The sequence below is a fragment of the Scleropages formosus genome, chromosome 12 (genome assembly GCF_900964775.1).
Source record: "Scleropages formosus chromosome 12, fSclFor1.1, whole genome shotgun sequence".
Taxonomy (NCBI): Eukaryota; Metazoa; Chordata; class Actinopteri; order Osteoglossiformes; family Osteoglossidae; genus Scleropages; species Scleropages formosus.
This window is the reverse complement of record NC_041817.1, coordinates 20,900,387-20,921,687: the sequence shown is the minus strand read 5'-3', so window position 1 is coordinate 20,921,687 and position 21,301 is coordinate 20,900,387. Positions and strand designations below refer to the sequence as shown.

At 44.2% G+C, this 21,301-nt stretch overlaps 2 protein-coding genes across 2 annotated transcripts; both read right to left on the bottom strand.

Moving 5' to 3' along the window:
- Positions 1 to 1,815: 1,815 nt before the first annotated feature.
- tceanc (transcription elongation factor A N-terminal and central domain containing) lies at positions 1,816 to 5,184 on the bottom strand. The gene is made up of 2 exons (XM_018743332.1): positions 5,094 to 5,184; positions 1,816 to 4,754 (listed from the first exon to the last, which is right to left on the bottom strand). Exon 2 carries the CDS (start codon positions 4,697 to 4,699, stop codon positions 2,783 to 2,785), a length of 1,917 nt encoding a protein of 638 aa, XP_018598848.1. The 5' UTR covers positions 4,700 to 4,754; positions 5,094 to 5,184; the 3' UTR covers positions 1,816 to 2,782.
- Positions 5,185 to 6,814: 1,630 nt separating this feature from the next.
- LOC108929154 (epidermal growth factor-like protein 6) lies at positions 6,815 to 20,650 on the bottom strand. The gene is made up of 12 exons (XM_018743512.1): positions 20,422 to 20,650; positions 18,700 to 18,806; positions 18,499 to 18,591; positions 17,520 to 17,639; positions 17,045 to 17,164; positions 16,090 to 16,224; positions 15,730 to 15,852; positions 13,801 to 14,082; positions 8,460 to 8,525; positions 8,257 to 8,352; positions 7,851 to 8,113; positions 6,815 to 7,583 (listed from the first exon to the last, which is right to left on the bottom strand). The coding sequence occupies exons 1-12, from the start codon at positions 20,493 to 20,495 to the stop codon at positions 7,476 to 7,478; spliced, it is 1,587 nt and encodes a 528-aa protein (XP_018599028.1). The 5' UTR covers positions 20,496 to 20,650; the 3' UTR covers positions 6,815 to 7,475.
- Between the last annotated feature and the right edge of the window lie 651 nt (positions 20,651 to 21,301).

Genomic DNA, 21,301 nt, shown 5'->3' with positions numbered 1-21,301 from the left:
CCTGAAAAATGTCTTTGGACTTTGGGAGGAAACCTGGGCAAACAATGGGAAAACATGCAAACACTGAGCCCGCTAGGCCTGAACACCTCCCTCTGCAACTGGATCCTAGACTTCCTGACCGAAAGATCTCAACCAGTCCGGATCGGGAGCAGCACCTCCAACACCACCACATTGAGCACTGGGGCCCCCCAGGGCCGTGTGCTCAGTCCACTGCTGTTCACTCTGCTGACTCACGACTGTGTGGCAACGCACAGCTCGAACCACATCATCAAGTTCGCTGATGACACGACCGTGGTGGGCCTCATCAGCAAGAACGATGAGTCAGCATAGAGAGGAGGTGCGGCGGCTAACGGACTGGTGCAGAGCCAACAACCAGTCCCTGAATGTGGACAAAACAAAAGAGATGGTTGTTGACTTCAGCAGAGCACGGAGCGACCTCTCTCCGCCAAACATCGACGGCTCCTCCGTGGAGATGGTCAAGAGCACCAAATTCCTTGGTGTTCACTTGGCGGAGAACCTCACCTGGTCCCTCAACACCAGCTCCGTAGCCAAGAAAGCCCAGCAGCGTCTCTGCTCTCTGCAAAGGTTGAGGAAGGCCCATCTTCCATCCTCCATCCTCACCACATTCTACAGAGGGACTATCGAGAGCTTCCTGTGCAGCTACATCACTGCCCGGTTTGGTAATTGCACCGTTTCGGATCGCAAGACCTTGTAGCGGATAGTGAGGACAGCTGAGAAGATCATCGGGGTCTCTCTTCCCTCCATCACGGACATTTACGCCACACGCTGCATCTTGCGGATGACCCCAGGCATCCCTCACACAAACTCTTCACCATCCTGCTGCCTGGGAAAAGGTACCGAAGCATTCTGGCCTCACGGCCAGACTGTTTAACAGTTTCTCTCCCGAAGTCGTCAGACTCCTCAATATTCAGGGACTGGACTGACACTGAAACTATTGCCCTGCTTTAGTAATTGTTGTAATGTCTAGCACTGTTTGGCACAAGTCTTGCACACGTGTACTTTATATAGTCTGTAGTCTGTGTCGGTAACTGTGTTGTTTTCTGTAGCGCCATGGTCCTGGAGGAACATTGTTTCGTTTCACTGCGTCCTGTACCAGCTGTACCATATGGTTGAAAAGACAATAATGCCTCTCTCGACTCAAACTGAATCAGATTGAAACCCATATTCGAGAAGCCAGAATAATGAATACAGGCCCCTGGTTTACTTTTGTGAAGTACACCAGGACATATTTTAGGACATTTACCTTTTTTTTAGTGAGTCTCTCTGATCGCTTGTCTTTTATTGCTTCCCCTTCTTTCAAAACTTACATCATGGTCAGTAACCTAAATCAGTGAAAACTCCTCCAGGAATCAAACAAATGATTACATTTCTTCTTCTGGATCAAGTTAAGTTGCATTTAAAAACAAACTAGATACATGACATGACCACCTGAGACAGCCATTTATTTTTCATCGCTCTGCATTCAAAAACTCTTTTGCTGGTTCTGAGGGCTATGTAATCAAACGCCATGCCTATTTTTGTATGCTACATACAGTAATAATATTCTTAAGTCAGAAGGTTAAACATCATAGCTGTAAATTGTCCAGCTGGTAATGCTTTACTCCCTATTGAACTCCCCTTTATATTCCAACTATATAAATACTTACAATGTTAAGGTACATACAGTTATTTACCCATTTATACAACTGGGTAATTTTACTGGAGCAATTTAGGGTAAGTACCTTGTTCAAGGGTAATACAGCCAGAGGTGGGGATCAAACCTGCAACCTTTGGGTCCAAAGGCAGCAGGTGTCAATAACACAACAGTGCATTACACCAACAGGAGAGCTCTGGATGCAGATATGTGATTCTTCAGTAGTCAGTTTGTGTCATACAACCGTAAAAACCACTATACATTACACAAGTAGCTGCATATAGTTTTTTTTTTTAAATAATTAAACAGATAACATTGTACATGTTTACTGAGCACATTGGAGATCAGAGGAGAAATGAGTCTGACAGAGGTGTGTTGGAGACCCTTAGTAACTACAGTTGCTGTGTAAAATATACTCTTTAATCATAACTTGTTTTCCAACTGAATATTTGCAATAAAGAATAATTTGGCAAAACCTAGCTCTTTTACAATCTTATTAACTCAAAATGAGATTTTTTTTCTTGCTTTCAACCAGGAGGAAAACTATTTAAAACTATTTTTAAAGCTGCAATTTCTGTGCTCAATTTTGCCTTCCTTCTGCTTTTCAAAAAATGTTTATATTAAAAGAATTTCTGAAGAAGTAAGTTAAGGAAGTGATTGTTTTCGAAAACAAGTCTGATATTACAATTGGTTACATGCATCGAGTGCCATGTGTGCATGTAGCCTGGAGCAAAGGCTGCGCCCTTGGTTCGGTTTGGAGGCTCCAGGGTGGTCATCCTGTGATCACATGCGTACACACAACGCTAGCCACATGCACCGTATGAGGGAGGCAGTAATGTGAATGACATGTTCACAGTGTCATTACAAAAAGAGTAATGAAAGCCTGAGATCATTCAATAGATATGTACAAATGTAAATAAATTTGCATTTCTCAATTCTTGTCTGCTGACCTAGTTTTAAACCTTAAAAATCTATATTACAAACATCCAAGTAGAGACTGCTCCAGACAGACATTGTGTATATCGTATTGCACAGGGTTTACAATCTTTCAAATAGGGTACATGTGTGCTACAATGCAATACTGTAAATGAACATATGACAGGGTGTGATCCCGGTGCCTCGCTCCGCTCACAAACACACCCAGCCGCTGTGATACCACTGCTGTCCGCAGGTGTTGCATGTCACAAAGGTCATCTCCTCGTCAGGGCTCCCACTGCGCACCCACCCTGGGAGGAACAGGGTTCCCCTGGGGATGCGTGTCACATGACAGTTGAACCCCTCGCAGCGCCTGCAGCGGACCTTCCTAGTGGAAGTCCCCTCCACTGGCTGGGGTAACTGGTGCTGGCTGATGCCCTGCTCCGTGTACTCTGCCCTGAGCCGCCGGAGCTCCTCGCCCGCCATCTCTGCGGAGGACATCTGGGCGAAACGCTCAGCCCCCAGTTCTCCACAGAGCAGTTCCTGGCGAAGGTGAGTGCTTTTAGGGTTTCTCAGGTTGGCCACCTTGCTCCTCACACAAGACTTGTACTTGCGCTCATTTTGACCATGCAAAGCGAAGATATGCTCCTCGATGGCATGGGCCAGCTTCCTGAGTGTAGCAACAGGCTGCAGCACGACTGGGCTATTCACCTCGGGGTGCGAGAGGGCCTGGAAGATCAGTCTAGAGCATCTGGACCTGAGACATGAGTCATCTTTACTGTAGGATGCTGGAATCACTGTTGTGACTTTACAAGTGCTAGAAGGCTCCTCTGAGAGCTGTTCTGGTGGTACCAATGGGGTATGTTCCCTTCTGTCTACAGCAAGTCCAGCTGCAGAAGATTCAGGCTCAGCACCTGTGGATGATTTCTCCACAAAGTGTTTCTCACAAACAAGTTCAGGTTCTTTGAGACCTTTCGTACTTGCAAGGCAAATCTGGTGTTCTCGAGAAGCAGGAAGAGCTCTGTCACTGGTATCAGGCCCTTTTAAGCACTTTTCTCTCTTTGCTTCCGTGACAGAGGATTTATGATTACTGTATAGAGGAGGAACACAAGTGGAGTCCACTTGTCCAATGGACGCATGACTTCTGGAGCCATTTTCTCCAACTGATTCTTCAGTGGAGGGTTTGTGATCAAAGTCTAGAAGAGCACTGCCACTAGAATGAGTCTGTCCAAATAACAGGCAACTTCCAGAGCCTTCTCCTCCCTTTGCTTCGTTGATAGAGGGTTTATGACTAGTGTCTGGAGGACAACCACCAGTGGAATCCACTTGACCAACTGGTGTGTCACTCCTGGAGGAATTATCTACAACTGGTTTTTCAGTGAAGGGCTTATGATTACTGTCCAGAAGATCACTGCCACTGGAATGAGCCTGTCCAAGTAACATGCAATTTTTGGAGCCTTCTTCTCCCTTTGCATCATTGATAGAGGGTTTATGATCAAAAGGAGGATCATCAGTGGAATCCAGTCGTCCAAGTGACACGTAACTACTGCAGCCATTTTCACCACTTGGTTCTTCAGCGGAGGGTCTGTGAGAAAGACGACCACCAGCAGAATCCAGTCCTCCAAATGACACATAACTTCTGCAGCCATTTTCACCACTTGGTTCTTCAGCAGAGGGTCTATAATTACTCTGAGAAAGAGTACCATCAGTAGAATCTACTAGTGACACTTTACTTCTGCAGCCATTTTCACTATTTGGTTCTTCAGCGGAGGGTCTGTGATTACGGTGAGAAAGAAGATCGCAAGTAAAATCCACTCGTCCAAATGAGAGGCCACCCCTGGATCCATCTCCTCGCTTTGCTCCTTCAGCGTAGGCACTATGACTGGCGTATTCTTTGTGAAGTCTCTTCCATTTCGAGAAGAGACACCTCGCTGCTTTCCTGACAGCTGCGGCGGGGCAGGTCCTGAGCGCTCGATGGAGGACTGGGCCGATGCCTGAGCGTTGCAGGTGCTCCACGGTGAAGGGAAGCTCCCCAGCCCGTCGCAGCAGGTCCTCCACCTCCTCGTAGTGACCCATTTCATAGAGCCGTTCCATCCGCAGCGCTATCTCGCCGACCTCCTTCACATCCATCAGGTGCAGGAAGAACCCGAAATGCCAAAGAAACCCGATGGATCTAAACTAACGCCTAACAATTTAAGATGAAATTGGCAAGAAGAGGAAAAATTAATGTGGGAATTTCCAAAAAAGGTTAAAAAGACTACTTCTGGTATAGCTCATATCGAGACCATCCTTACTGTTACCATGATTTATCAACGCAAGAGGCGCAAAATAATATTTTCAGTGAGATTTGAAACGACGTTAATCCGAATCGTCACGTTCGTTATTTAAAAACGAGGCCATTTAAGGACCGACTCGGCGTCTCCGTATCGTAGCTGCAATGATTAACAGTAGGGAAGCGCGTGTGACGCGAGCGCTCAAAAATAAAAAGGCTTAACAAAAACAAAGAATATTATGTACAGCTTACATGGAACTAATCAGCAAAACCAGCCGTGAATCGACGACACTTCATCGCGAAAAGAAACGCCGCCTTTAAGTTTCATTTGCCATGTTTGTAACTGGAGACGGACCGTTAACGTTCGGCCACCAGGTGGCGCACCTCTTCAAAGAGCCACTGCACTCTTCTTCGTGAATTTAAACCACTTCCGCTCCAAAATTGCTGCCACCTAGAGCACCGGAAGTTGTACTGCAATGCTATTTTACGAAGTCATTGTCAAAAACGTATGAATTCCACGACTGTTGTAATTGCAAGAGCACACAAAGAAGCTGCACATTCTTTGAATATTCACTGTATCTAGAATCTGGAGTGAAACATCAGCTACACAGTGTTTTTGAGCTGCTACCTATGCCCTGGGTTTAAATTGCGCTGTCACATCCTTTATAAACGCTCTCCACCCGTCTGGTGTTTCCTTAAAATCCAGGGTGGATAACCCTGCATTCATATTTCTGTCATCTCCTACTTGAGTTTTTATTGCCACATCCTATGTCCCTCCTCTCTTTCAAAGAAATGTAAGGCACGGCCCTGTTGCGCAGAAGCCAAAGGTCAGGTGTTTATTTGTACAGAGAGGCCTTGTCCAGTCTGTTTCCGGTTGAAGAGCCTTAGATCTGGTGCGAAATGCCGGCGTGTGTACAGCAGACTCTTGAGACAGAGTATACCGTTCCCGTGTCGCAAGAAGTTCTGCAAAACGGCATTGAAAAAGTTGACGACATACTGAGCAAACACATTCCCACAATTGCTGAAGCACTAAAAGCCAACTTTTTCACTTAATGAAAGCATATTTCCTTTGTGAGTGCGTGTTTGCCGTAGGGCCCAGGTTCTATTCGCAATTCCGTCCTTTGCAATTCATTTAACCAGATCAGCGGTGACAAATTGTTAAGTTTAAATGTTAAAAATGTTAAATGTTGAACCTAACACAGTACAGCTACTGTCACCAGAAATAACATGTGTTCCACCTTTTATTGCTTTTGCTTGGATTTATCTCTGAAATAAATTGAAATAATGTGGTCGCGACTGTCTGACATAGCTGTACTTCCCATATTGCTGTGGCTGGACGTGAGTAAAGCTTGGTTTCATGAAAAACACTCAATGAGGCCGGTCTAGAGCAGAGAAAACACAAAGAGTTTGTCTATAATGTGACATTTTGTCTCTTTTGGTCAACATTTCGTGTGGGAGAAGAAGTCATTTAGGGGTGTGATTTCCTCCATGTCACCGAGACACGAGCAAAGTTGTATGATGGATGCCTGGGTGTGCTCTTGATGCTCACCTCCTCTGCATCCTTTCCAGAGCCAATGCTCAGCATGGCAAGGTGACACTGAGGACACTGGGGCTCTGAGAGCAATGGGGGGACATGAGGAGCCAATGCTTGGGCACCGGATGAAGAATCTACATTTGTTTCCGTCACTTCCTTTTTCCACTGTTACAGAGGCAGTGTCATACTCTGTTAACAGAAATTACTGTAGAGTGATTCACACCAAAATAATTAAAGCGGGAAGCAGTCTGCGCAACTAAATACTGCACATTTGGAATCGTCTAGTTTTTAAAACTCAAAAGGCACTTACAAAACACATACATTTTTATTTGAATATTACATGAAAACATAACTTAAAAGTATGCAACGCTGCAATGCTAATTATTAATAAAACAGTATAAAACTAATACAAATTACAGTATAAATATGTATGGGTAGACACTACAATGGATGATATATTTTTCCATTGTTTTTGCAATTCTTGTATTGGCTTTTTGTGATGCATATTATTAGCATTTTATCTGAATATAATATAGCATTTAGCATTATGCAGAAGACAGCTTTTTCTTGATGACAGCAAAATGACACAGAATCACATGATTACTCTACAGCACCTGAAACCTGAGTCACGATTTTGCATAGGCACCTTGGCTTTTAAAATGATTTTCTTTCAACATTTAGAATAATACACCAGTACCAGCAATTAACTTGTCTCAGTGACATGCCTTTCAAGGAAATATATCATTGTTACAATGACTGCAAGGTCACGTAACTATCCACTCAAGACGGTTAAATGCCTGAAATAATTGGCTGCGATAAGTTCATCATCCTGTATAAGAAGCAGAGAATCTGACACATTATAAGCACTGATATTGCTCATGCTGAAAATGATTGGTAGAAAAACATGTCAAAGCCTTGAGGATTTCAGATACAGTACAGTGTGAGTGCCTTTGGAAATAATGACTGGTCTGCAAATACTTCTACTTCCTCATGAATCAGCTGTCATTGCTGGGACAGAAGCCCTGGACTTCTACGTGCGTCACACATCTTCATCACACGCCAAGTGCATGTTCTGCAGGTCAAGGAGGTATAGAAGAGATCTAAAGCACGACTGGGTCGTTTGCGCGACAAGGTCCTGAGGCGATGACTGTGTGGTCCAGCCCGATCTCTCCTCCAACTCCACTGCCACGCTCCACCTCGAAGATGATCTGTGGAATGTAACGGTGCAATGAGAAATAAACATGCTTCTGAAAAGTAGGTGGTATAGTAGTTAAGGACACAGTTCATGCTGTGCCCAAAGTACCTTTAAGAATTATACCTCTCCAGAATCCTTCCAACAAAATACCTACCTAGCTGTCTGAACTGAAAAAATCAATGTTCTTCTTATTTTTAACAATGACACTGATCAGCAAATAATGAGCCAGTTCAGATAAGTAAAGATGTAGTTTTTGGGCCATGTTTGACTCCTCCCTCACCATGTGGGGAGGTTTCTCCTCCCAGACCACGGTGACGAGCTCCGTCTGCCAGTCCTGGTTCAGGCTCTGGCTCTGTTCCCATAGTGGGTACCGGGTGTCATCCAGCAGCGCCCGCAGTGTCCCCACTTCCTCCCCCTTCAACCGGTAACTGAATGTCAGACAGAAGCTGCCCTGCTGAACTCGGTCCGAGAGGAGCAGCTTTAGCCTGGCCAGGTCACCGCTGTCTCCCAGGAGCCCGCTCACAGCCATGTAGTACTCCAGTCCTGGGATCACAAGCAGAAAACCAGAGGAGCCATTGAGGACATGGAGCTCTATACTTCTGATTCTCTTTTATAGTTCTATGTTATGGTAAAATATCAAAATATGATGCAAACAGTTCATAAGAGCTATGTACATGTGCAATTACCATTATTATAGTAGACGACATTCCAGTCAAAGTCATCTTCCTTGTCCTGGCTCCATTCACATGCTCCTTGGTGAAAGCTGCAGTCCATGATGAAGTCTGGAAGGTACAGTTGCGTTCACCTGCAGTTGTTGAACAGCTTGGTCCACGTCATCTTGGTGATTCACCAAGTGACAGAAAGAGTTCCAGAAGTGAAGTTTGCTCACCTTCCAGACCTGGAGTTATGGGTATCGCTTTTACTTCTGTTGCTGGAGACTCAAACTCCTCGGGGTCTGTTTCGCAGAGAAAACACTAAAGAGTTAAACATCAATATGTTTTTTTTTTTTAAAAAAATAAAATGTATTGATTTTTACATTTTTATTATTTAGCTCATGTTTTTTTCCAAAGCATCTTGTTAGGTGGTACTGAGTACCAAGTGTCTCAGACTTATTTACCCCTTTATAAAGTTGGTCAGTTCTATCGTATCAGTTCAGGGCAAGTAGTTTCCTCAAGAGCATTGAAGAAAGTAGTGAGATGCAAATCCTAGACCTGTGGTTGCAAGGTGATGCAACCTGTTGTATTATGTCAGTTTCAACCAGTTCCAGAATGTGTCCTCCAGTAGTGCGTTAGTTAAAAAGACATGATACTGACATTGGAAAATAACTAACTTCACATACTTTTTTCAACAAGATCACTAGACAATACTGCACTGTTGTATAGGAAAACATTTAGATATTGACTAACCTGCTCAAAAAACTAATTAAGATGTTTTGATCATATTGAAGGCTTATGTGCTACAGTGCACAATATGGGGCTTCCTGATTTAAGAATCTGCATCATACATGAAGTACGATCTGATAGTTTGTATATTTCTTATGGTTTTCAGTCAGTCCACAAAGAGCAGGAAACCAACTAAGCTATACTTTAGATAGACCCAAACACCACCTGTATGATTCAATGACAGGACAACATGTGATTAGCATGGAGTGTGGCATTCTTCCAGTGTTATCTTCTGGGAGGTTCTCACATCACAAAAGCAAAGCAAGATTTGGGCTTCCAGTGTACAAGCCCACACTTGCCAAGCTGTAACCTGTCTAGGGGAGCCAATTTGAGGATCAAGTGACCAACGTGTCCTCCAGTGAGTGGCCCCAAATGATGAGATGTGGCTAACCTTCTGTAACAGAATCTATGAAAGTCTCAAAAAGACACTGGATGGAAATCTGAAGATTGATGATAGGCTTCATTAAAGTGAGTCAGGTCTGCTGGTTTAGCAGCTATTCCTAGGAACTGTATTTAACGGGGCTCCATCAGCCTGCTCCCAATGCAAAGGAAGGAACACTATTCTTCTGGAATCTTCTTTCCAAGGCGACAGATATCTCTGGGCCTGTCTCTGCTCCACGCCCCAGCACCCCCAAGGCTGAGCCAGCTGTCAGACTGATAAAGATCAGAACTGTTGATGTGGGACTGGCGTGTTGCCACCTCACTGCAAGACATCCTTCCAGAGCCCCCCCCCCCCCCCCCACTCCCATCACAAAGCCAAAACTTCTTGCCAAGTTTTCTTCGATCTGCTTCATGTAGGTAACCCTAGCTCAAGCCAACAGGTGGTAGAAGTGTTAAAGGACTGGACTTGTCATCATTCCAAATGTTCCAGGTTTAGGATTTTCTTAGGTTGTTCAAAGCAATCGTGTAAGGTTATATACGTAAAGACCAAATTGCATGAATGGGTGAAAAACAAACAAAAAATCCTACTGAGTAACGGGATTTCCTGAGTTAGTGAATAATAGTGTGATTTAAACCAACTCTTTCAGTTATGAAACCTTTGTAGATTTTGAAGTTTGGTACAATTACAGCTCAGCTGATAACTGGACAGTTGAACAGTGGGTAGACAGTGCCAGCGCTGGCAGCTCTCAGCTATGGGGCTATAGGTTTGACTACAGGTTTGAATCTCTATGTTCACCCTGTATTTATGCTGCTGTCCTCCCACAGCCCAAAGATGTGTGTTTCAGGTGAACTGTTGACTAGACTGCCCTTAGTGAATGACTGTGTGTTCACCCTTGTGTTTTTTGCATAGTGGGATTGACTGTATACCATCATGACCCTGCACTTGACAACTGGTTGAATAGATATACAGCTACTCATTGTTCAGTGTTAAATATTTGTGCTTTGCAGAACAGTGCTAATAGTATATAGCAAAAGCAGGGCTTCACACAACCAGAACCTATTTAACATTTTCCCAACAAGTTAAGTAACAGCTTGCATATTCGCTGCATTGCAGTATTGAAAAATATTAATTTGACCACAAAGCATATTTTCTGTTGCGGTAACATTCCTTCATATACAGTATATATATCCATAATGCAGACAAACAAATGACAAATATGTGGGCAGAGAAATCAGACTAATATTAATTTTACATTCTGGAAATAATTTCATTACATTACAGTTTTTTTTTTTGTTTGTCAATGTGGTAAAAACTACTGAAATACTGGAAGGTCCATTTCATATTGCTCATTTAGAGTCCAGCAAGTTCTGACAAATTTGCCAGTCACTGTCACAACATAAAAGAGGGACGTGAAAGGAAAGCAAAGCAAAGGTTTCTTCTTCAGTGTTGTGGTTATGGCCCATGCTGATGTTTTGGTTTAGCATGCAAGATCACACCTCAAAGGTAAAAAATAGAAGGGCAACTCAAAGTTTATCAATAATAATGTTCATAAAGAATTACATTAACAACATCAACACAAGTACTTTATAGCTTAGCCTTGAAGAATGCATGACTGTAATACAATACAATACAATGGCCTGCTGGAAGTACATTAATAGGCTGGTAAGTTCAGGCAGTGGGTGGCATAGTGCTTAGAGCCATTGCTTTGCAATCATAAGACCTGGGTTCACATCCTCTCTCTTGTTGTTACACCTGTGATCAAAATGTTTACCCTAGACTGATGCAATAAAAATTACCCAGTTGCATAAATGTAAGTGGCCTAGGACTATAATTATTATTCTCACAGCTAATTAGATAGAAATTATGCTCATAAATGTAAGTCACTTAGGATATAAACACTAATGCTGTAAATTTCCTTGGATGAAGGAATTGGTTAAGAAATTGTTAATAATAAAAATATAGCTTTTAAACAGCTTCAAGATATTACTGAAGTATGGCATACAACTACACCTGCTCCCCATGCAAATTTGTATACTGTAATTACATAAACTGTACTGAAATCTTTGGAAAGGATATTTCTGTGTAATTTTTGTGCAAAATATGCACATCTTGAAAGGCTAATAATGTTTTTCTCAAAGAGTGACTCTTTCTGCCTTGAGAGGGTCACACAGTTGATTCGCTGTAGAGGAGAGTTTGTGCAGCTGCATTGACCTCAGCTGGGTTCTTCCTAACAATGGACAACACCAAAAATCTCTCAGCAATGTGAAACTCAATAACCTGCCGCACAGATTTATCATATTTGTAACGGCTTTAACCGCTCAGATCGATTCTGCTAACATCTCGGTGACCGCTGTAGTGTCGGATCCTGAAGGCAAAGGGGATTCTTGCAGGCCACATCACGGCGGACCACATATCATAAACATGATCTCTGGTTGTCTTGAATGTTTCTCAAAGCCTTTTTAGGGAATTTCCATGCGCATGTGAATGGATTCTCTTGGTCGACACCGCACATGTACAATGCCAACATTCCTCGAGACACAAAAAAAGAATACATGACTGTATGTAGTTTCTTTGATACATTACTAACGGCGCTTGAGAAAACAGCTAAACATGGAAGCCTGCTATAATGGAAAAATTATATTTACATTTACATTTATTCATTTAGCAGATGCTTTTCTCCAAAGCGACTTCAAATGAACACTATGTAGTGTTACCAGCCCACACACCTTATTCACCAAGGTGACTTAAAATGCTAGATACACTACTTACAATGGGTCACATTAGCCATACATCAGTGGAACACACTCTCTCTGTCACTCACACACTATAAGTGAACCTGAACAGCATGTCTTCGGACTGTGGGAGGAAACCAGAGCACCCAGAGGAAACTCACGTAGACACAGGGAGAACATGCAAACTCCACACATATTCAAATATATTTCAGATCATTTCAGACCCTGATTTTAACAGTGTCTACCCAGAGTTAGTAAGGGCCTTTTACACAATGTAACAAAATTTTATGTAGATTTTTTGCATTTGCCATTCAGTTTTGTTACATTAAGCATACTATTGGCATTACTTTGTACTATGTCGGTTTTTAGAAAAATATTCCACATTCTTGAAATTAGCAAATTTTGGCACCGTGTTCCAAGCACAGAATATTCCAATGTCTTTGAGATTCTGATGCTTTCTAGAATGTATTAGTACTTTCCAGAATTTTCTGGTACCTTCAAGAATCTTCCAGTGGCTGCAAGATGCTGTAGAAACTTTCACTAATCATAATAGACACAAAAATTGACATGACTGAGAACTGTGAAAAATTTTGCTGCATTGTGTTATTGATAGCATCACAAAGTGAATCAAGGATGGAAACAAATTGCCAAAATTCCAGCCAAAAATTAAAATATGTAACTAATTTAAAGCCCGGGAAGCAAACGAAAAACAAAACTATCCATTATGACAAAAATTCCATTCCACAGCAACTGAACCATCTGTAACAAAGACAATAAAACCAGACTCATTCTCTTTATTATTTATTCACTGCCTTCTGAAGGAAGGAAAAACAGTGTTGTCAAATATTTAGAGCCACCACGCTAAGGAGTGTTATAGGGTCCAGGACACCCTTCTGAACTATAGCCCACAGAACTGGATCACTAAGAACTCCCATGTGATGCTTGTTATTTGACCAGAGCTGTGATTGTCTGAGCAGAGTTACCAAAGGCTTGGCAAGGGTGCAGAGGGTGGGCAGCTGTCAAACTGAGTCAAAATCTAATTACAGAAAGAGACAGTCAGAATACATAAGCCTTGAGACAGTCAGATTTTTCTGCTGAAAATGAGAGAACCTACAATTTCACAATTTTACTGGTGACACGTCCTAAAATACAAAAGAACTCAGTAGTTACCACACTGAAAATAACCCAAAGTAAACCGGAGTCACTAATTTTAAAGTAAAATCCCAGGGAGTCAAAGTTGAGTCAAACTGCTACTTAACTTTTTTAAGTTTGTGATCTTATGAGTATTCTCGACTATTTGTGGCTATTTTTAAAAAATGAATTTATTTCTTTAGCTGATGCTTTTCTCCAAAGTAATTTACAGGTTTGTACTCTAAGCTACTTACAGTGATTTATACAGGTGGGTAATTCTTATTGGAGCAATTCAGAGTAAGTACTTTACTCAAGGGTTTTGCTGCAGGAATGGGAGCTTGAACCTTGGTTTTTTTAGTTGCAAGACGATGGCTCTAAATCCTATCCTACCAGCAGAATTACGGACCAAGAACCATAGTAAAGGACTCTTTAAGCACATTAAGTTTCAAGAGAATTTTGGTTCATTTATTCAGGCTGGAGACCACCCAGTATGTCAAATAAGAGACACTTGTTTTGGGGTTAGTTGCAGAAAGGAGGACTCACTGAAAACATCTCCTCTGGGACTTGGCTCCTTACTCTGTATCCGGTTCTCCAGCTTCTGCTGTCCTTCCTCTTCCTGTTCCCCTTCTTGCTCAGAAAGTATGTCTCGGGCCCCCTGCGCCCCAGGGTCTTCGGTTTGCGCTCCTCCCTTGGTGTCAAATGCATGCTGTCGGAGACGAGGGCCTGCAGTCACCCCGGACTCCGGAATCACGTTCTTGAACTGCTCGCGGTCCAGCTTACTGCCTCCCAAGATCCTGGTTACCTTGACTGGAGGGTCTGGAATGGCTAAAGTTTTCACAGTATTATTGAAAAAATGTTTAACAGACATCGGGGGTGCGGTGGCGCAGTGGGTTGGCTCACAGTCCTGCTCTCCGGTGGGTCTGGGGTTCGAGTCCCGCTTGGGGTTCCTTGCGACGGACTGGCGTCCCGTCCTGGGTGTGTCCCCTCCCCCTCCGGCCTTACGCCCTGTGTTACCGGGTGGGCTCCGGTTCCCCGTGACCCCGTATGGGGCAAGCGGTTCTGAAATTGTGTGTGTGTGTGTGTGTGTGTGTGTGTTTAACAGACAAACAGCCAACGCCACAAAATGAAAAGAGGATTTTACAATATCCCATAAAACATGAACGGTTTTTTGAAACTGCTTCCTTAGGGATATATGTTTTTGGGTACATCTTTTTAATTGTCAAACTATTGTTTGTAAGTCTTGTTCTTAAAAAGCATCTGTCATAAACCAAGTTTCAGATTTGCCCCTTATATAAGTAGGTAACTTCTACACACAGACACACACACACACACTGTCTGAAACCGCTTGTCCCAAGTGGGGTCACGGCAAACCGGAGCCTAACCAGGCACCACAGGGTGCAGGGCTGGAAGGGGAGGGGACACACCCAGGATGGGATGCCAGTCCATCGTAAGGCACCTCAAGTGAGACTCGAACCCCAGGCCCACCAGAGAGCAGGCACAGGCCAAACCCACTGCGCCACCACACTTCCCCAGGTAACTTTTACTGGAGCAATTCTCAGTGGTAATACAACGAAAGAGTGATTTGAACCTGGGTGCTTTAAGTGTAAGGCAATGATGCTAACCCTTTGCTACACTGAAGGGTAGTGCTGTCAGTGGATGGGTCTGACATACAATGAAACATCTGATGATGTGCACTGTGGAGCTCATGTAAAATGTTGCATTCTGATCACTACTGGGTACAGAACTATATAAGCTGTGCCTGATGCACAATGGCTGTATATGTGGTTGGAGAAAGAAGGGGTTGGTTCAAGGAGACAACTGAGGGTTAGCGAGGGGTGGGGTTTGAGGATGAGTTGCATAAGCCATTATTTCCACACTGTATCAAAATCTCGCTGTCTCACTAAACTCATCTGCACTGACCTTGTCTCCATCCTGGGAGCTCTGGTAAAAGGACTCAACTACGAAACATAAATGTGTCTTCAATTGCCCAGCACTGGCTCTCAAACAGCTTTCCTCCAAGCAGGTCTTGCAGACACATCCAGTTTGAGTTCAGAGGGTCCCCCATGACTTACGGTGCACCCTGCTACTCCCATGTCCTTCCACACAATGCCAGATATTTACACAGGTGGAATTGCAATCCCCACACCCAGCAGCATCTGCATAAAGCAGGGAAGTCTCAGAACAGGAAACTGGCTTTGGCAGTGCATGTTCTTGCAGATGTATAGAAATTGCAAATAAATTGCAGTGCCAGATCAGATCAGACCAGAGGAACCAGGCCTGGGGGGGGGGGTCACATTTTTTTCCGGCATGAAAAGAAAAACAAAAAAATTCTCCCCACAGTTACACTTCTCCAGTCTCTGCTGACAATAAACAGCATTAAATTCATTAAAACAGTCAGAAAACCTCCTTTTGGACACCATCGAGGGCTACGGCTCAAATATTAGTGGCCAACACAGCCGGTTCCAATCTTACCAGAGCAGTGGAACCCGTTGCCCCGGAAACCGGGCTTGCACTTGCACTTGTAGGAGCCACGGGAGTTGAGGCATTCGGCATTCTGGCTGCACCTGTGGGTGCCGGTCAAGCACTCATTGAGGTCTGAAAGCAGAGCATGCTATGAGGAGGGCCCCTGGAGTGATGTGGCCAGACTCTGAGTAGGGCCAACCCATCCTCCCATTGAGAGTGCATCCATGGTGGACAGTCCATCAGAAAGTATGAGAGAATAGCAGATTTACACAATGAAAAAAGGTTAGAACCATTCAGGTCTACTTTTCTTTTACAGCACTAGTTTTTAAATTTTTCGAATGCTGGTTTACTATATAAATTGGATCATACCTGCGCAGTCATATTTTCCGTTAATATATTCCAGATCATAACCGTTCCGGCACTTGCAGTAGTAGCTGCTGAAGGTGTTGACACACCTCCTGTTGAAAGGACAAAGCGTCTTTCCAGATGCGCATTCATCAATATCTACAGGGCAAAGATGGAAGAGAGGGAATTTCATTATGAAGAACAATCTTGACGTCTCAGATTTTCTTAGATCGTCCCATTTTGGCTGAGAACTACTCCTTTGCTAGTACTGTTTTATTTGAGTGGCTTATGGTGCCTGTAGGTTCGTCCTGCATTTACAGAACTGCTTCAAAGTATGTGAACCCTGTAGGAATGGCCATTAACCCTGTGTAAAATATTAGAATAAACATAAAATCTAGATCTTAAATCTTAAAATGAACAATGATGATAAGCGATGATAGTTTACACACCTGATTCTACTTACCTACTTGGTTTAACCAATGCAATCTGGGCTACACTTATTTTTGCACCTGCCCAACTTCCATGTTTCAACTACATGCATGATTTCCTCTATAGGGACATGTGGAATTGATCATTACACACCTATTATGTCACATGAGAAAGACTTGTTCAGACTGAATAACGATTTTGTGGTAAAACAAAGGGACGCAAGGGGTTCATATACTTTCAAGCTGCACTGTAACTAGGAGAACAGTGGATCTCATGTTCATGATCATGCAGGGTCGTTTCCTTTGTTCCAATGACGAGAAGAAACAGCACAACGTTCTACTGGAGTCAGTCATGGTGTCACTGCTGTGCCCTCGGGCAGAGTCACCGTGGGTAAACGAACGCTTTTGTCAAAGAGTTGACCTTTCTTCTTTGCATGTCACAACTGCCTGCCTTTGGGGTCACATGGCCCTTGAGAGCATCCATCTATCTGAGTGGCTGGGGTAGGAGGTCAGAGGTCAAGAGTCAATGCTTTGGGGGCGCTGAAGCTCACCCACGCAGGTCTTGTTGTCCGGGCCCAGTCTCAGCCCAGCAGGGGGACACAGACATCGTGTCTCCCCGTGCACCTCCTCGCAGCCGTACTGGCAGTGAGCCAGGGAACACGTCCTCGAGTCTGTGGGAGAGGAAGGCGAAGGGTATGACCCCGGTTAGTCTGAGAGCAACCAGCCTCTGGACCAGTAGAATTAAACAGAACAATGACCTGAGTTTTGATCTTGCATGGAGAAGGCATTTGGAAAAAAGCTTTATAATTAAGTCTCATGGCTAGGAACAGGTAGGTGTCAAGCTTCTTAAGGGAGCAACATGGCAGACATCCCAACTCATCATTTATGCAAAAATTTTATTGCCGTTTAATATCATAATGCAAGTAATGCTTTTTGCCACTGTGGCCATGCAGTGTAAATTAAAAGTGTAAAATATACGATGTATAATGGTCCCCTCACACAGACACACGTGGGGCGCACACTTACTGGAGCAGGAGCCATAGGGTGTAAGCGTGTACCCGTTGAGGCAGTAGCATTTGTAGCTGCCGTGAGTGTTCATGCAGCGGTGCTGGCAGGGCCGGGGTTTCAGGCCACACTCGTTCAGGTCTGCAGAGAGTCACGACAGGTTACAGCCCCCAAAACACTGCCCACTGGGGCTGTTCAGGTTGGGGGAGAGTCATTCCACACTAGAGCTCTGTGAATGATACCCTTAACCTGCGGTCAGCTCACTGCTGTCATGACACACCGTAGCTGCTCTGACTGATGCAAAGTTATGTTTGATATTTCAACTTCACAGGTGTTTACACACACACACTGCCTGAAATCGCTTGTTCCGAGCAGGGTTGCAGCAAGCCAGAGCCTAACCTGGCAACACAGGGCGTAGGGCTGGAGGGGGAGGTGATACACCTAGGACGGGATGCCGGTCCGTCCCAGGCACCCCAAGGAGGACTCAAACCCCAGACCCACCAGAGAGCAGGCAAAGGCCAAACCCGCTTTGCCAACGTGTCCCCTTACTTCACAGGTGTTTATTTCAGCTTATTTCATGTACTGATGTACTCAGAGAAAATGCAATTGTTACATATATCTGTCTGACCGGGGCTTCACCCAAATCAAATTGCTAACATACTACTGGTGCAAACTGAAGCTCTTATACCACCGGTTTCCTGTCAAGGCTGGGACATACGCTGATTTTCTCAAATTTCTGTACTTCTGGCTGTTTAAACAGGAAGTGCACATCTAGAGCAAGAAAGAGAGACCCTTGCAGCTGCTGGGCTGCCAACTTTTTGCGTAATTGAGGAAACCGTGAACAAAAGACAGGAGGTTGAAACCCCAGCCGAGAAGCTGCCATCAAAGAATGAACATCACCTGAAGAAGTATCCACATACAGTATATTGCTATATAAAAAGCATGCACAATATAAATAAGTAAAAGCTACCATTTACCAACATGCGGTGAAACCACTGACCTTGATTGCATGATTTTCCCGTGTATCCAGGATAACACTTGCACTTGTTGGGCCCGACACACTCTCCATGTTTGCAGCCATGCTCACATCGGGCTGGGAAAACATGTGAGGTCTGCGGTTAATGTCGTGAAGCGGACCTACAACTGCAGAAGGAGTAAACCCAAACGTGGTGGGTCACAGAAGCGGTATTAACAGAATTACCTTCACACTGTCCTCTGCTGTTTCTCTTCCAGCCATAGCAGCAGTCTAACATTCTGCCGTAGCGACACACACCAGGCTGGGTTCCAGGCGACACCTGCCTGTGATGCCTAAGCCAGAGAATAGAGGGTAAGAGGACGGTAAAGTACCCTTCAGAAGACTGAAAATCTCTTTCAAACAAAACAGGAGGTGTAGTGGCTGAGAAACTGGACTATGCGGTTTTAAATGTGAAGGTTATCAAAAAAAGAGGGAAACTACCCTGCAGGCAATCTTTTATATCTTATATCTTAGACAAATGAATGGAAAAAGGGAATAATTAAAATAACCTGAGAGTTACCTGAGTTTCCACAGCTGAATGTGTTTTTTAAAAGCTTGTTAGGTTCTTCTAACATAACCTGAGTGCACCAACAGTGGTTAGCAGACCCTTGGCCTTGAGTGTGGAAGGTTGCCCATGAGGGTGGGTTGGAAATACTGGGATGTGAGCTAGCAAAAGGAAGGCAGCGGGGCTCTGTGAGATCACCCTGCTCCTTACTGCACTCTCAGAATCTCTCTAAAAGAGCACTGTCAAGTCCTCCCAGCAGGAAGCCGCACTTCCACATCCTCTAATTATGAGCACGTTCAAAGGGTACGCCGCCCTGAGAAACACCCCAACGACTGACGGAGAGCTGCCTTCAAATAACCAACTGCCGACAAGAGAGGGAAAAACAGCATCGGCAGGGATGAACTGACCAATGACTCTACAAAGCATTTGGATAGGACTTTACAGCCTGTATAACACACGGTACGAGTCCAGACTATGAGTTCACTTGCTGGAAACTAGATTTTGAGCAAAAGATATTTGGTTGACAATTGTGATCAGGAAATGAGGAGTCATGTCTTCCAAGGTTTTCTGCAGCAGTTTCCAGGGATGTAGGACACTTATATGCTGGTTTGCTTCCACCCCTATGTCCACTTCGTCCCATACAGGTACTACTCAGATGCACTCAAAATCTTGACTGATATCACGTACGGTTTTTGGACATTGTAAAATCAGTGATCGTAATGCATATTTTACCTTTTTCTGCATATTCACATTTATTCACTTATTGACACTTTTTGCCAAAGCAACTTGCAATGTTAAGCTATGTACAATTCTTCAACCATTGATACAGTTGGGTCATTTTTCAGGGCAAGTACCTTGCTCAAGGGCACTACAGCAGTAGGTGAGATTTAAACCAGCAAATTTTGGATTCAAAGGCACTGGATTTAACCACCATGGTATCAGATGAGCAGACAGTGTACGGTGGAAACAAAGTACAAATGCAGTACTTAGGATGTCCGAAGAATCCTCTTCAATCCCAAAAATATCCGTAGGTGTGCCAGAGGTGAGCCGTGTCTGAAAATTCTGAAGTTGCGGAGCAAAGCAGCTAAGGTCTTTTTGGAACCGGTTAAAGAAGGCAGGAGAGTTAGTACTGTTGGCTGCAGCCGGTGGAAACCGCGACTGATGTGTTCCATTTCTTAGAGGCCTGTGTGCTCACTTTGTGTGATGATGCCTAGATGTTTCCTCTGCAGCCCATTTCCCTCCTTCCTGACCAGTACATTCACCCCGGCCTCCTCTGCTGCTACCTATTCCTACATCCCATCTTTCATGCTGAATTTGCAGAACTCTGGTATCGTTGTGGCAACACCTCTGTGATAAATAGGTGAAACGACGCAAATAACAATTAAAGAAGCAAGCACCCTCACCTGTGCAGTTCAGCTTTATTGGCAGGGAGCTGGAGCAGGAAGGCCAGGGCGCCGACCCAGGTGAGGATCAGCATGTCTTTGGAAGAGCACGTGCGGCGGAGACCCTCCTGGCTAGACAGCGTGGTTCACTCTTCTCTTCTGCTCCCCTGTTCCTCCACTCAGTGGGGACTTCCAGTAGGGGCTCTCACTTGCTCACTCCCTCTTCTCTCTTTGTCTGTTTCCCTCCTCTGGCTCATGCCTGCTCTCTTTTTACATCCCCCCTCCCTCCCCACTTTGCTTCCCCTCAAGAAGGATTCTGAGCTGATTCCCAGATGGAGCGTCTCTCCCTCTCGCTCTCCCTCCCTCTGCCCCTCATTCTGTCTCTCTCTCCTGAAATTCCAGAGGTGGATTTTTGCTCTCCTAAATTATACATGGGTGAGAATAGATGATAAAGGGGAGGGATGTGATGTTAGGGGGTGTTGACTGACTCCACATACTATATCTTCAGGGCTGGAGGTCTGCACATGATGTTCCTGCAGCCACATGTAGGCTGCACAGATTCTGCTGATCCAGTAGATATCAGTTTTTTATGTACTGATCTATTAATCTCTGTTGATATATTGATCCACATCCTCATGGTTTCAAGGTTGCAGTCGTGAAATGTTAATGCAGAGTATAATTTTTTAATCAATAAAGCAATGCAGGAAGGAAGAACCGTAGAGTGGCACCAGCCCTTTAAATGGTCATGGAGGTGGGCTTGGACTGAACTCAGAAAGGTTAGGGTGTCAAGCCTTAGGAAGGGTTCTGCTTTTGCACAGTACCAGTGGAAACTGTGAGTGCATCAGGGCAACCTGGGCAAAACTTGTGTGGGATGAACTGGACAGACGAGAGAAAGCAAAGT